The following is a 14,437-nucleotide window of genomic DNA, read 5'->3' as shown; positions in this document are numbered from 1 at the left end:
AATAAAAAATAAAATTTTAAAAATATAAATTTTAAAACATAGTTTCAAAAAGCATTTTCCAATTTCAAAAAAATATTTGGAATTTTTTTTTTGAAATAGTCTGAATTTTGAAAACATATATGGTCATACGGGTCTTTGGATCTTTAATGAAACCTATTTTGGTGATTTTTCTTTGAGAGCTCTTTTTGTGAGAAAAACTTAAAAATATCTATTTGGGAGAATCTCCCTTTAATTAAACAAAAAATTAAGATTAAAAATATTAGTTTTATTTTAAATTATATTTAAGAATATATATGTGTATATTTACAATTATAATTTTATATAGATTCTTTTATCTATTTTTGAATTAAATATATGACTTATATAAAATTTATTAAAAATTGATCTAAAATTCTATAATTATCAAAAAATAAAACTAAACAATATTTATAAAATTTGTGGATATATAAAAGAAACTAATAATTTTACGATTAAAAATTATAATTTAATAAAAAACTGTTGAAATTTTTTATTATAATTATAAAAAAAATATTTTGAATTTTGTGTCATATTTAAATATATTTATTTTAATAATGATGTATGAATTATTACCATATTCTAAAAACTTTACTATAAAATATAAATCAACATTAAATACATTATATGAGTTATTACCATATTATAAGAATTTAACCGAAAATATAAATCAACATGAAATGTAAATTTCCATGTCATATTTAGTCATCACTTCTCAAATAATATATTGGGGATAGATCTAATTTGGTACGAGTTAGCCAAATATGATATAAGCTAATTGATCAATTAGGTTATCCACCTTCCTTTTTTCACTCTCAATAATTGAGGAGGGACCGTTGGTTTACTATATATATATACAACTCTGATCTAATCGTACAAATCATTCAGCTTTAAACGTCTTGCATATTCCATAATTTCAAATGGCTGGTCTTGATTTTGCTTTGAACATTCTCATCATCCGCAAGGCGCGGATTATATCCTAGTTTAAGACTGTAATAGTTACCAAAAAAATATATCTTATTGTTGTTGACAAAAAAAGATATATTTTATTGTTATAACAAAAATTGGTTACATAGCTAACACAACAAAATATAGGTAAGTTCTGCACAACTTAATCGATGTATATACATTAAAAAAAAGAAACAACAACCAAACTAAAACAAACTTCTAAAAATACTCATCATTTACTTTAGTATATAATTCACCAAGACTAACACAATATCAGAATCATCTTGTTCACGATCTAAAAAAAGACTAAACTAATACACATTTCACATTTGCTGTAATCATATATACAGTATGAAAACTCAAATTTTGAAAAAAGCATGCACTATTTTCATGATAGTAGCTATGTGTATTATGATGCTTTAGGCACAAATTTCTCTTTCAGCCAATGTGGAGAAATGTGTCAAACATTGCATCTTGAATCAGTGCATGAAAGAATCCGGAAAACCAGATCCGTCAACTTGTGAAGTAGATTGCAAAACGTTTTGCAATAAACAACTAACAAGTCATGAAGAATATATTGTTAGTAGACCTAATGGTCTTTTAGTGAAAATTAAGGATTACATTTGCGAAAAGTTGAATACATGTTCTTAATAATTAGTTTCAAATTTACGGTCTTCCATTATCTTATTGTTTCTTATATATATATATTTTAAAATATTTGGGTGTTTTATTTGATATAAATTATATGTATGTTGCCATTTTAAATGTTATCATGAAATATATATTTTATTTGTAACAAGTTTTTATTGGTGTAAATAAAAATTTAATATTCAATTACAATAATTATATTCACAAAATCGTATTACAACAGTTGCAATAGCCGCGCAATAACAACCAAGTAACATAATTCATGTTTTGGTTTTAAAGAACAACACTTGCTCAGGGTAGTTTGAATCAGAGACACAACATAACCAACTCCTTTACACTACTACTAGGTCATTAAGTCTAAGGTATCAGAAGTTAAGTTGTAAGTCAACACACTCATGTGCATCTCTTAGGTGTCTAGTAATTACTACTGATAGAATATTTTGGTATAGTTCACCTTTTGTTTTCCCTAGGCTTGTTCTTTGAAGTATAGATGATGCTTAGTAAGAGTGTTTGAGTTGTTACTGATATACAATACTATATAGATCAAAGTTTTGGTAAAAGAAATTTTATTATTCAAGTTCTTTACAAAGATGACATATATATATATATATATATGTTTTTTGAACCACTCAGATATATCTATATACTATAATAAAGTTGGTTTTTTTCTCTTCTAAAGTCAAATAAACAAAGGTTATGCCAAATATTGACACACATTATAAATTTTTACAAAATTAATAAATTGTCTCATATTTTTCATTTTTTGGTATTTAGATCAAATCTATTAACAAAACATGAAATAACCCATATACTTTATAATTAGTACTCTATTCTCAATTCAACCAATTTTTTTACATCAATCATTCTATCCACATATATTATTTTAGCAACAATACATAGTAAAAGAAAAAGAAATTCAAGAATAAATAGAAAATTTCATAAAACAAAAAAAAATTATTTATGTTATTTAAGATGTTTCTTCAAATCAAGTTAAAAAGGTGAACCTTGAGAAATCTTTTTTTCGTACCAAATTTAATCTAAGAAAGAATAAAAAGAAACTATGGAAAACAATAATCAATTATTAATACATAAATAAAAAGAAACAATGGAAAACAATAATCAGTGATAATACCCAATCAAATAATTTAAAAAAAATTCAAATTCACTTTGGAAAAAAAAACTAAAATATAACAAATACAAAAGAAAATATTTTAGTTTAAAATACTTAATATAAATTGCATTTATTGAAATTTTAAAAACCAACTAGCGATTTAATGAAAATACAATCCAAAATACATAAAAATAAAATATAAATAGAAAACTTTTAAAAGAGGAAAATCATCTTACAGTATACTTTTTATTTTTAATAAAACATAGACTAATAAAACAAAAGCAAGAATTCACAGAGATTTATTTTACTTCTTTGTCATCAACATCAAGTTTACAGAAATTTAAAAAAATGATAAAAATCATAACAAAAAGTTAATACAAAATCAAAAAAAAAAAATTTAAAAGAAAATAAGTTAAAAAAAAATAACAAGAAATAACAAAAAGAATTTTACAACTTTAGTATAAATAAATAATATAACTTAAGTTTCTTAAAATTATACTTAACAACTAATAATTTAATTTCTACATAAATTTACATTTAAAATGTATAAGAGAATGGTATCTCACATTTCATCAAAATCACACAAACTAAAATATATATATATATAATCTAACAAAGAAAAATACTTGTTCTAGTCACAAAACTCAGATTTGAAAAAAATACAAAAAAATAGGAAACCATAACGAAAGATTAATACATAATAGTTTTTTAAATTGAGAACCAAAAGGAAACACATAACAAATGATAAAATTAAATTTTAGTGAAAATACCTAATATAATTTGAATTATGTGAAAATTGTAATAAAATAATAATTTAGTGAAAAATTCACATATTCTAATAAATGAAATTTTGCAAATAAATGTAAATTTTCATAATAAGAAAAAAAAATCTATTTTACTATATTGTCTTCACCTAAACATGCCACCGCGAAGAACCCTAAATTTTGTTTGTCACCAAATTCAAACTTATAAAATAGAAATAATTGTTGGGAAACCACAATCAATTATTAAATAATAAGCAAAAGAAATTTTTTTAAAAAAATTGAGAAACTAAAAATAACACAATAAAATCAGTTAGACATATAAATAACTCAAAATACATAATAGAACAAAAACATGAATTTCAAAAATAAATATTTGATATCCATAAGAATAAAAATTAGGAAATTTCATCTATGATATTGGTTAAGTTTTCTCTTTTTATCAAACCAAAATTAACTAAATAAAATGAATAAATTTGATGCATTTCTTTTTGTTTTTGATCACTAAACTTAAACAAACATTAATTAATAAGACACTTATGAAAATTTATAACCAAAAAATAATACATAATCAAAATGAAGATTTCAAGAACAATTTTTGAAAAATAGTAAACGAAAGAACGATAAAAGAAAAATCCTCATGATATAAAAGAAGATTAAAAGTTTGTATTTAAATAAATGTGATAAACAAAAATCTTCTGTCATGAATTTCAGAAAATATCAGGACTATAATTTCAGTATTGATATGACATTTAAAAAAAAAAGTATTTTTACGATCCAAAAAACAGACACTATATAAATAATATGAAAAAGACAATAATCGTAAAATTAAACTATGTGATCTAAAATAAGACAAATGTACAAAAATACCTACACCTCCAAAATTAAAATAGCTCCATCAAAGCTCTTAAAACTATATCAACAATCCTATTATGGATTTTAGTTGACGAAACAACGCTAATGCCAAATATCATAATATTATACAATTTTAATATAAAAAAATAAAAATAAGAAAATAAGAAATTAATAGCTCACACATAAGATATAATATAACATTTTAAAATACAAACAAGTGTTAAAAAAATATCTAATATAAACAAATTTTCCTAGTGAATCTTGGTCCAACTAATAAAAAAATTACAAATATATTTGAAAAATATATAAGATGGAAAAATAATCAACGATGTATGTACTGAATTTAACCGATATTTCTATGCATTTTTATTTACTTACTTTTATAACAAAGTAGAACAAAAAATAAATTTTAAAAAAATTACATTAACTAAAAAGAAAATTCACAAACATGTCAATTGAAACAAGAACAACAAAAAATACGGAAGATGAATATTATCTTCAATTGCAAATAAACCAATTTTGTAAATATATATTAAATTTAAAATATTATTTTATCTAATCTATTAAAACTGAAGTATAATTAGAAATTAACCCTAGTTTTTTTTCTAATATTTACATGCCACTAGCCTTTTATTTCATATTTAAAAAGCATTACTAAATTACCCTAATAAAACTACTTAAATTATCATTGTTTTAAGATTGTTTATTTATTGTTTCTTTTCTTAGATTTCTCTGGATATTGTTTTTTTTCCTAGATATTGTTGACCGAAAGAAAAGTCTCTCTTTTAATTTGAACTTGACAGAGGCAAATAACTGAATCAATAAAATTGTTTTTACATGAGAAATCGTACGAGAATCTGTGGATTCATCATTTTGTTTTGTCCCATTGTAACACTTTCATCTGATAGTCAGAGTTCTTTACAAACAAAAAATCATATGGGTTTAATTATATAAATAGTAATAGAAAATTATGAATATTTCTATTCAAAATAACCAATAAATTTTACTATGCTAAAGTAATTAGAATAGCAAATGGCACAATATAACCACGTAGATGTCATTAGTATAAGAGATATTCAAAAATGGTATATTTCTTAAACGATTAGATCACAAACAATATTCTTTACTTCCTAAAATTGTTCCTAATATTTATGACATGGTTAATCTATTACTATCAGATTCCTAAAATTTAGATATAACTTAAAAGATTGTAATCTCTTACTTCCCACAAAAAAATCTAATATATATATCTTTATATATAAAGTTGACTTGTGTGATGCACGCAGCCTTCCATGTCAGCAAGGAAGCATGGGGCTCCTTCTGCCACGTGGCAACTCTTTTTTATTCAACTCATTTTTTCGTTATCAAAAGTTGTACGGATCCAATTGTTTTCGTCACATTTATACCAAAATGTCATTTGTTTGGGCTTTTAGACTGTCCTTTCATTGAGGCCCACTGTATATAGGGTTTCTATTTCTTAGAAATATTGAGCTAGAGCTGCCGCCGTCGCTTCTTTTCAGATGATGCTCTATAGGAAAAAATTTCTCTAACGGCGTTATCTGCACTTTAAATTTGACCATTAACGTGATTTATCCCACACGTCTCACTCTCCAGCATTTAATCGAACTCATCATCTACCACTTTGAAACCGAAAAGAATAGTCTCTGCAAATAACCAATAATGGCGAATTCCCCTGTTGAGGTTCTAGGAGGCTAGGAATGTCAAGAAGGGCGGTGAACTAATGGGATTGACATGCTGCTCCTTGACGACGGGCAGTAATCATGGCTGCCTCATGTTAACCCTTTTTTGGCAACTTTTCATTGAGCAACAACAATTTTCGACTCTCTGAAGCCGATGTCTCCATTAGATTCAACGATGGTACTTCGTTCTCAGAACTGAAAGAGGTTATATAATTATGTTAAGATCGAAGATGAGCGACATATTTAAAAGGGTTCGAGCATCAGTACTGCGAGCTCTCCACCAGTCTCTCCAGGAAATTTCATTATGCGTCGCTTCTCTCCCACAGAGGTATAAAACGTTCTGATCCTGATTGAATCTTCGAGACGTTTACTAAACGTTTTGACTTCTTTAATCTGACTGATCTGACGAGCATCTGAGAATGTTTAGATATTAATTATACGTGATGTAATCTCATTGCTTGGATTCATATTATAGTATTTTTCGAGGGATTGATTAATCGGTTAGAGTAAAGATGGAAACTTTAGTAGCTCAACAATGATTCTGTAGCTGAATCTTTTTGGTTCTTCCTTGAAATTATATTGCATATACATGTTCATGTTCATGTTCATTAAAGACTGATGCCATAAAATCAGAGTAGAGGTTTGTTCATTGTTATGTGATTTTTGTAGAAGAGAAGAAGGATAAGCTTGCTGAGATTAAGTCTGGCTTGGAAGAAGATGATGCTTGGTATTTCCATTTATTTGGCTTTATGTATAAATCTTTTTATTGTTCTTTTCTCTTAAATTAAAACATAGCTTCTGTTTTTTTTCTACCTAGAGGCAATAAGTTTGCAGCAGAGTGCTAATCTTGTGTGTCTTTCTAAACTAAGAGAGTATAAATCTGATCTGAACCAATTGAAGAAAGATTTCAAACGAGTGTCTTCGCCAGATGCTAACCAATCTACACGTGAAGATCTGATGGAACCCGGAATGGCGGATGTGCATGCGGTAAAGTGTTCTTGCTCTTCTGTCTAAACCTATCTTAGATGCCAGAGATGTTACATTATTGTAGTCCTTCCAGGTATCAGGTGATCACGGTGAGAGATTTGCAATGTCAATGGAGATGCTTGACCAATCAAGCAACATAATCAGGGAGAGTAGAAGATTAATGCTGGAGACAGAGGTTGGCATCTCAGTTGTTGAAAATCTGAGCCAGCAACGCCCAAACCCTCCTTCACGCTCACACTAAGGTATACCATGAAAAAAACTTACAATTAATCAGAAACTTCTCGGGTTTGGTTTTGGTATCTATCATTAGATCATTGAGAAAAAAAAAACTAACTCTTTGTGATTTTATTGTAATAGATGTTCACAAAATTATTCTCAGTCGACCGCATTTCATGTTTTCACTTTTCACAATCGACCCTTCTGCAAGGGTCTATCAACATGCATCGGCTTAACACTATCAAACACTTTCTGAAAGAAGGGGCCACTTATAAGATCAGTTGCTTTGAGGTTGCAAGAAGCAACACCCACTTCAAGCTGGCAGATTCAAGTGTCCTTATTCGCCTCTTCACCATTTAATGCCTTTTACATTCAAGCTTTCACTGTTGATTTTCTATCATAAGTCCAAATTCTCTATTATTAAACAAGTACACTGAAAACCATTAACTATATGAATGTGCTACAACAAAATTAATTAGCTCTTTGCGTCTATATTGGCAACATCTCCTCATGAAATCTATGTATCTCAAAACGTTATTGACACACTTTTTACTATACCAGGAAAAAGAAATTAACAACATAGTAAAAGGGGAAGCTAAAGAAACAATGAAAAACTGCCAAAACGGAACAAAAATTTAGGATAGTTGTCCCCTTGGTATAATACCATCACTAAGTTGTCCCTATAGTATAATATTTTTCATAATGCCAAAACTAACATTTCATTAATCAAATTAAACATACATTAAAACCATTTTTAAAAGTTTAATGAAAAAGGATAAAAATAAAATGTTTCAGAAAGACAAAAAATGTAAAAACAATTTAAAAAAGGGAACAAAAGACACTGAAATACGGAACCAAATATCCATACTAACTCTAATCTTCTTCCATATCAAAATCCTCTGCAACCATTCTTTTAAAATCTTCTAAGATATAACTTGATTCTAATAACAGTAGTCTACCCACTTTGTCATCACCCAAAAAAACTCATCCCGTGGTTGCTCTAAATTTCCAAACACCACATGTTGTATAGATATGCATCATAGAACAAGAGTTTGTGAAAATCACAAGACTAATTATGGGAAAATCATAGATTGATTAACAAGAAAAGGAAAAATCGTTTTTTTTTTAATATTTTGGCAAAGCAAATCGATCAAAACACATTTTAGGAAGTTATAATATTTTTAGAATATTTTCTTAACAAAAACTTCCTTAATTTTCGAAAAACATGTTTTTTTTATCCGTAGAAGTCACCTTCTACAATGAGTAGAACCATGACAAAAATCTTGAATGCAATTTCTACCTTATGTAGATTTACATGTTGTATTTAGATTTCGCATTCCCGAAATTTTAGAATACTTTATAAAAGTAGAAACTGCTTTTGAGAGAAAAGTAGATATCTTTACAATTAGTAGAATTCGTATTCTCCATATTTAGAATTTTAATTAAAAGTAGATTTTTCGTTCTTAAAAAAACATATGGATTTGTTTATTCTGGAATTCGTTTTCTACTAACTCATTTTCCGTAGAAGACGAATTCTACTTTTAGTATAGCAAAAATTAAAAAATAGTATTTATCAAGTTTTTCAACCAAAAAAATATATGTGTTTGTGTATATTGGTGTTTTATTAATTGTTTATATTTTTAATAATTTTTTTGATTCATAAAACTATTTTTTTCATTAAATTTCAGAAATGAAAAGGGTAAAAAAAAGATAAAATGGACAAAATTAGTTTTATACCAAAAGGACAACCATGCTAAATTTTTGTTCTATTTTGGCAATTTTCCCAAGAAACAATCATCAATACAACATGATCATCTAATTTATGGAAAATAAACTTCTATACAACACTCATAGTTACACTTCAACATAACGGCTCCCTTAAATTTGCACCCCAGGCAAGAAGATATCATAAAGACCCCATCTTCCCAGTGTCGTACAAAGGTCCAAACAATGATTAAGGTCGAAAATAAAATAACTCCTCCACTTAAGTTTATAATGGTATAATAAACCACAACTCCACACACAAAACTCAAAGGTGAAAGAAATTCAGTAGCATAGGTTATAGAAAAAAATATTGTAATTCAATCACATTATTAACTTGGGTTTCCAAAATATAGGCCAGTAAAGCACAATCACAAATTAAACTCCCGCCATAACAGAAAATATCAAACAAATATTAGCTATACATCTCAATAACTCCGCCATGATTCACTTTCACATAATATAACATGTCACCTATAAATTGACCAACGCATCCGACCTTAATAACATACGCAAAAAAGAAGAAAATATCACAATGTTCCATCTTCTGTGTCTCTCTCTATAGTTGAAATATTGGATACACTTGAATGGAAAAAAGGTAAAACTCGCATCTACAAATGCTGGAAACGAACCAAAAGGTCTATTCATAGAGTTAGAGTCACCTGACTACAATGTTATCTCACCAATTATAGATACACAAGAGCACCAATAATATGTCACCGATCCAATATAAATAATAGATGTGATACATGCTATTACTATAAATAAATGAAAAAAATTATTAAGTGAAATATAATAAATTTTGTTCTAGAATAAATTTGTCCTTCACTAAAAAAAATTCTGATTAATACTAAACAAAAAAAAACTCGAAAACATAAAATATGCTGGATTAGCCGAAGACAATGAGATTTTGCATTTGGTCAAGAATTTTTTGAATAAAACAGTGTTAGAGACACATTCATAATCACAAATAGAATACATTCAGACATAAAACTTAAACACACAATTAAAAAATATATTAAAATACTACACATATAATCTCATGCAGTGCAACAAAAAAGAACATTTTTCCATTAAGAAAATATAACTAAAATGGACACTGAAAACGAAACAGTACAATGTCATAAAATATTGTTAATTTGTTTTGAACGAATCCCTTTTGGTAAAAATATTGGTAAAAATCCAAATACGTAAGAATTATAAACAAAGGTAAAATATTAACAGAATACATATATATGATCTAATTAGAAAACACATTATATTTATCATATTCAATTTAAAATAAAAATTCAGAGTTTTAATAAAATTAGAATACATTTTAATATAAAATAATTTTAATGTAAACTCAGGGCCCCTACGGGCGGGCCAACCCCTAGTATATAATATATTCCAATACTAATAGAAACAATATCTACAAAAACGATATGACATACATTAATTAATAATAGAATCGATAATAGGAAATGAAAATAAGTTGGACACTTTTTCTAAACCTTATACATAAGATTGTATATTATGTACTTTCTAAACCTTATACATACACTTTGTATATTCTGCAAATAGAAAATGAAAATAACTTTGTATACATATACTTGTAAGTCATTTTATTTTCTTATATTATATAAATCCATAGTTTTATTTTCGGATATTTTCCCTGTTTTAGCAAATGGAGATAATTGATCATCAAAATATTCTTTATGGTATTATTTATTAATAATAACTAAAACTGTACAATCCCATGCACTACAAGAAAACATATTTTTTACGAGGGCGGTATTCGTTGTAAATTTGTCGTAATAGGGGCTTTACAACGAATTAACATCGATACGCGTTTCGTTGTTAAACGCTCGTCGTAACGGAGGTTTCGTCGTAAAGTCCTAGTTACGTTTACGAGGAAGTCAATTCCTCGTAAAGCGGAAGGAAACTATTCGTCGTAATGCCCTCGTAAACGACGATGTAAATACCTCGTAATAGTTCGTTGTAAAAGCCACGTAAGGCTTCCACGTAAAGTCGATGTAAATTTTACGAGGACTTTACAACGACTTCATGTAAATTCCTCGTAAACGTTACGAGGACTTAACGTGGAATTTTACAACGAATTTACATCTCCATATTTAAAATATTAATTAATTATAATAATTATATAAATTTTATAAAACAATAATTTTAAAATTTAAAATATTTGAAATAAAATTAAATATGAAACCAAATAATTTTTTTTTAAAACTATAAATTCATTAATTAAATAGAATTTAAATTTTTTATACAAAACAAAAGAAATTAAAAAAGGAAACTAAAGGCCAACATCATGGTCATCGAAGTAGTTGGCTGAGGGGTTCGGGTCTGTAGACGTTCCTGCTTCGGGATCCGGCTGGCTCATCCCGAGAGCTGCTCGTCTCTCCGCCAAAGCTCTCTGCAAAGTTGGATTTCCCACCGCCATCACATCCAGCAAACCCTCGAGAGAGTCCAAACGCTGCTGCTGGGTATCCATGCGAGCCTGCATCCGGTCGTTGTCCTGGTCCCGTCTCGAATAGTATGACGAAGTCGCCCTTGCAACTTCGTTAACGGAACCTATTCCAACCGTCCTTCCCTTCTTTCTAGGAGCCACCTATATGTATATATATAAAACCGTATTTAGAGTTAATAATAAAATAAAGAAAAAAAATTAAAATTATTAAATTTTACCTCCTCGAAGATCCGGTCGACCTCTACGGTTGACAACTTGACGGGTAATCCATCTGCAGACTGTTGGGTAAGTTGCGTCTCTTGCTCTTCAACCCGAGACGCCACAGCGTTGAAGAGTTTCTCGGATGCAGGATCCACAAAAACCCCATCTGGTGAGGCGTGAGTCATCTTGAATAAGTCCGAGAGAGATGGCAAAACTCCCGTCTTCTCCAACTAATAAACAACAATAATAAATAAATTAAATATAATTAATAAATACAAGTTTAAAATAATGAAAATTATAAATTTAAATAAAACTTACAGCTTCGAGACGAATTCCGGCATGGGGTTTTTGGCCGGATCTATGAACCATGGGCAAATGGCCATCTTTATCCCTCGTTCTTCGGGAAGCGGAGCAGGAGTTGGCTTTGCGGATGGAGCTGGGTTCGTTCCAATAGGTGATGAGGCCATCCCATGCTTCCTTTGTGACCCCGCTCGGCTTCCCCTCATAGCCGTAAATCTCCCACTTGTCCTTCCAATCGGAGACGGTGTTGCAAAGACGAGTTTTCGCCTTTGCAATAAATTCGCTCTTCACCCTCTCGGTGATTCCTACGGACCAGTTCCACCTTTGCTGAAAAAACAAACATTTTAAAAGATTAGAAAAAAATAATAATAATTATTTAATTAACAATATAAATATTAATAATATGTAAATATAATTACCGCAAAACATTTAAACCACGTCGTCTTGACGTGATCGGGAGTCATGGTCCAGTTGGGATAAGGGCCGTCATAATATCCCTTCATCGTCTCTGAAACGCTCCGGCTAACACGGTTGTTAGCCCCAAACCTGCAAATATAACAAATTTGTTAAAAAAATTGATCAAAGATTTTAAATTTAAAATTAATAATTTTATGTACTTACCAATAAGTACCCGGGGGTCTATCGGGGTCCAGAACGTGTAAACCCTCTCGTCCGGGCTGGGCAAGCAAATCCTCGACGGTGTATCTTGCGAATGGTGCATGAGCTGGCACCCGCAAATCGGGATGAACTGCAGCCGGTGGGGCAGGCTGATCCGGGGCGACAGGTGGAGCTCGTGGGGGAGGCATCTGAGATGGAAGAGGAGGAGGGGTCGAAGGAACTCTCCGAGATGTGTGAGAGTCTGGAACTGTCCCGGAAGAAGACGATGGACCGCTAGAGGAAGATCCATCGCCAAACAAATCCGCATACGTAGGTGCAGGAGCTGCTGGTCTCGGTCTAGGAGCCATCTAGAAAATTTAAAAAAATTAAATTAATATATATCCTAAACGAATTGTTTAAAATAATTTTCTAAACTAATCATCTAAACTAATTCCGTTAACTAATCACCTAAACTAATTCCCTAAACTAATCACCTAAACTAACAACCTAAACTATAAAAAAAAAAAAAAAAGATAGAGAGAGAAAGTTACCTTAGAGGGGGAGAGGAGTTAGGGAGGAAGATACGAGCAGTGCTCGTATCTTCGACTTCTCCCATATATATAAAAACGGTTTCCTCGTAACTTCCTCGTAACATTACGACGAAGTTACCAGGCCCGTGTTTTTCCATTTACGACGAAGTTACCAGGCCCGTGTTTTTCGATTTACGACGAAATTACGTCGAAACATTGGTTTACGACGAATTTACAAGGCCCACGTTTACGACGAAGTTACCAGGCCCGCGTTTTTCCATTTACGACGAAATTACGTCGAAAAATCGGTTTACGACGATTTTACAACGCTTAACCCTAAACACCGAGAATGAAATCCCTAAACCCCAAAGTCACATATCATCTAACATCATATCTCTTCTTCTCTACTACTTTGTGCTCTTTCTCCAACTTAAACTCTAAAACCCTAAAACTCCAAATAATTTTTTTAAAATTAACACAAATACATATTATATAAAACAACATTTGTTACACATACATTAGGATGGTAAAAAAACAATATTTCTTTAAACATACGTTACAATAGAGAAATACAACATCAGAGACATATATTACATCACTCTAAATCGTTTTCGTTCTCATCAATATTACATCACTCTAAATCGTTTTCGTTCTCATCACTATCATTACAATCATCATCGTCGCTTCTCTCGAACTCGTCTTCACGTGCTTCATCTGTCGCATCTTCGGGAATATCTTCATATTGAAAGTTTTGCGGGTCGATCAAAAGGATTTCATCAGTTGGTTGTTCTGGTACCTCAACTTCATTGATAGCGTCTTCTTCTTGCAAGGGCGGTTCTTCTCCAGCGACAATGCGTCCACGAGGTGTAATTTTGATAGCAGCTAACCAGTTTATCCCGGAAGTTCGAAGCCGAGGATAAGGAAGGAAGCTTACTTGCTCGGCTTGTGAAGCTAAAATGAAAGGCTCAAATTTGTTGTATCTTCTCCCAAAATTGACATCCACAACACCAAATTTGTTATACCGAATCCCTCGGTTCACAACAGGATCGAACCATTCACATTTGAAGAGGACGCATTTTAGCTTCAATAACCCCGGAAATTCCACTTCAATAATCTCCTGCAAGATCCCGTAAAAGTCCGTTTCACCTTTCACACATATTCCGTAGTTACTCGTTGCCCGATGTCTCCCATACTCGTATGTGTGAAAGGTAAATCCTCGTGTGAAATACATAGGTGATGTGGTGACCTTTGCAACTGGACCTTGAACCAATTCGTGAAACCATACGGGATAATAAGGATCGTCGTAATCAACCTGCAAAAAGCAGTTATTCTTAATTAAT

At 30.1% G+C, this 14,437-nt stretch overlaps 1 protein-coding gene and 1 long non-coding RNA gene across 2 annotated transcripts; one reads left to right on the top strand and one right to left on the bottom strand.

The window, feature by feature from the left end:
• Positions 1 to 5,810: 5,810 nt before the first annotated feature.
• LOC106435393 (vesicle transport v-SNARE 12-like) lies at positions 5,811 to 7,746 on the top strand. Its single transcript, XM_013876271.3, has 5 exons — positions 5,811 to 6,366; positions 6,708 to 6,765; positions 6,856 to 7,025; positions 7,099 to 7,267; positions 7,383 to 7,746. Exons 1-4 carry the CDS (start codon positions 6,343 to 6,345, stop codon positions 7,264 to 7,266), a joined length of 420 nt encoding a protein of 139 aa, XP_013731725.1. The 5' UTR covers positions 5,811 to 6,342; the 3' UTR covers position 7,267; positions 7,383 to 7,746.
• A 4,325-nt stretch (positions 7,747 to 12,071) lies between these two features.
• LOC111206292 lies at positions 12,072 to 12,760 on the bottom strand. The gene is made up of 2 exons (XR_007324310.1): positions 12,592 to 12,760; positions 12,072 to 12,516 (listed from the first exon to the last, which is right to left on the bottom strand). It is a non-coding gene; the product is annotated as an uncharacterized LOC111206292 (long non-coding RNA).
• Between the last annotated feature and the right edge of the window lie 1,677 nt (positions 12,761 to 14,437).

The sequence above is a fragment of the Brassica napus genome, chromosome C5 (assembly GCF_020379485.1).
Source record: "Brassica napus cultivar Da-Ae chromosome C5, Da-Ae, whole genome shotgun sequence".
Classification (NCBI taxonomy): domain Eukaryota; kingdom Viridiplantae; phylum Streptophyta; class Magnoliopsida; order Brassicales; family Brassicaceae; genus Brassica; species Brassica napus.
The sequence above is the reverse complement of the archived record's forward strand: the minus strand, read 5'-3'. Positions and strand labels throughout refer to the sequence as shown.

Coding starts and splice junctions, on each gene's coding strand:
- LOC106435393 (XM_013876271.3), top strand. CDS start 6,343: ATGCGTCGCTTCTCTCCCACAGAG. Junction 6,367..6,707: donor GTCGCTTCTCTCCCACAGAG/GTATAAAACGTT, acceptor TGATTTTTGTAG/AAGAGAAGAAGGATAAGCTT. Junction 6,766..6,855: donor TTGGAAGAAGATGATGCTTG/GTATTTCCATTT, acceptor TTTTCTACCTAG/AGGCAATAAGTTTGCAGCAG.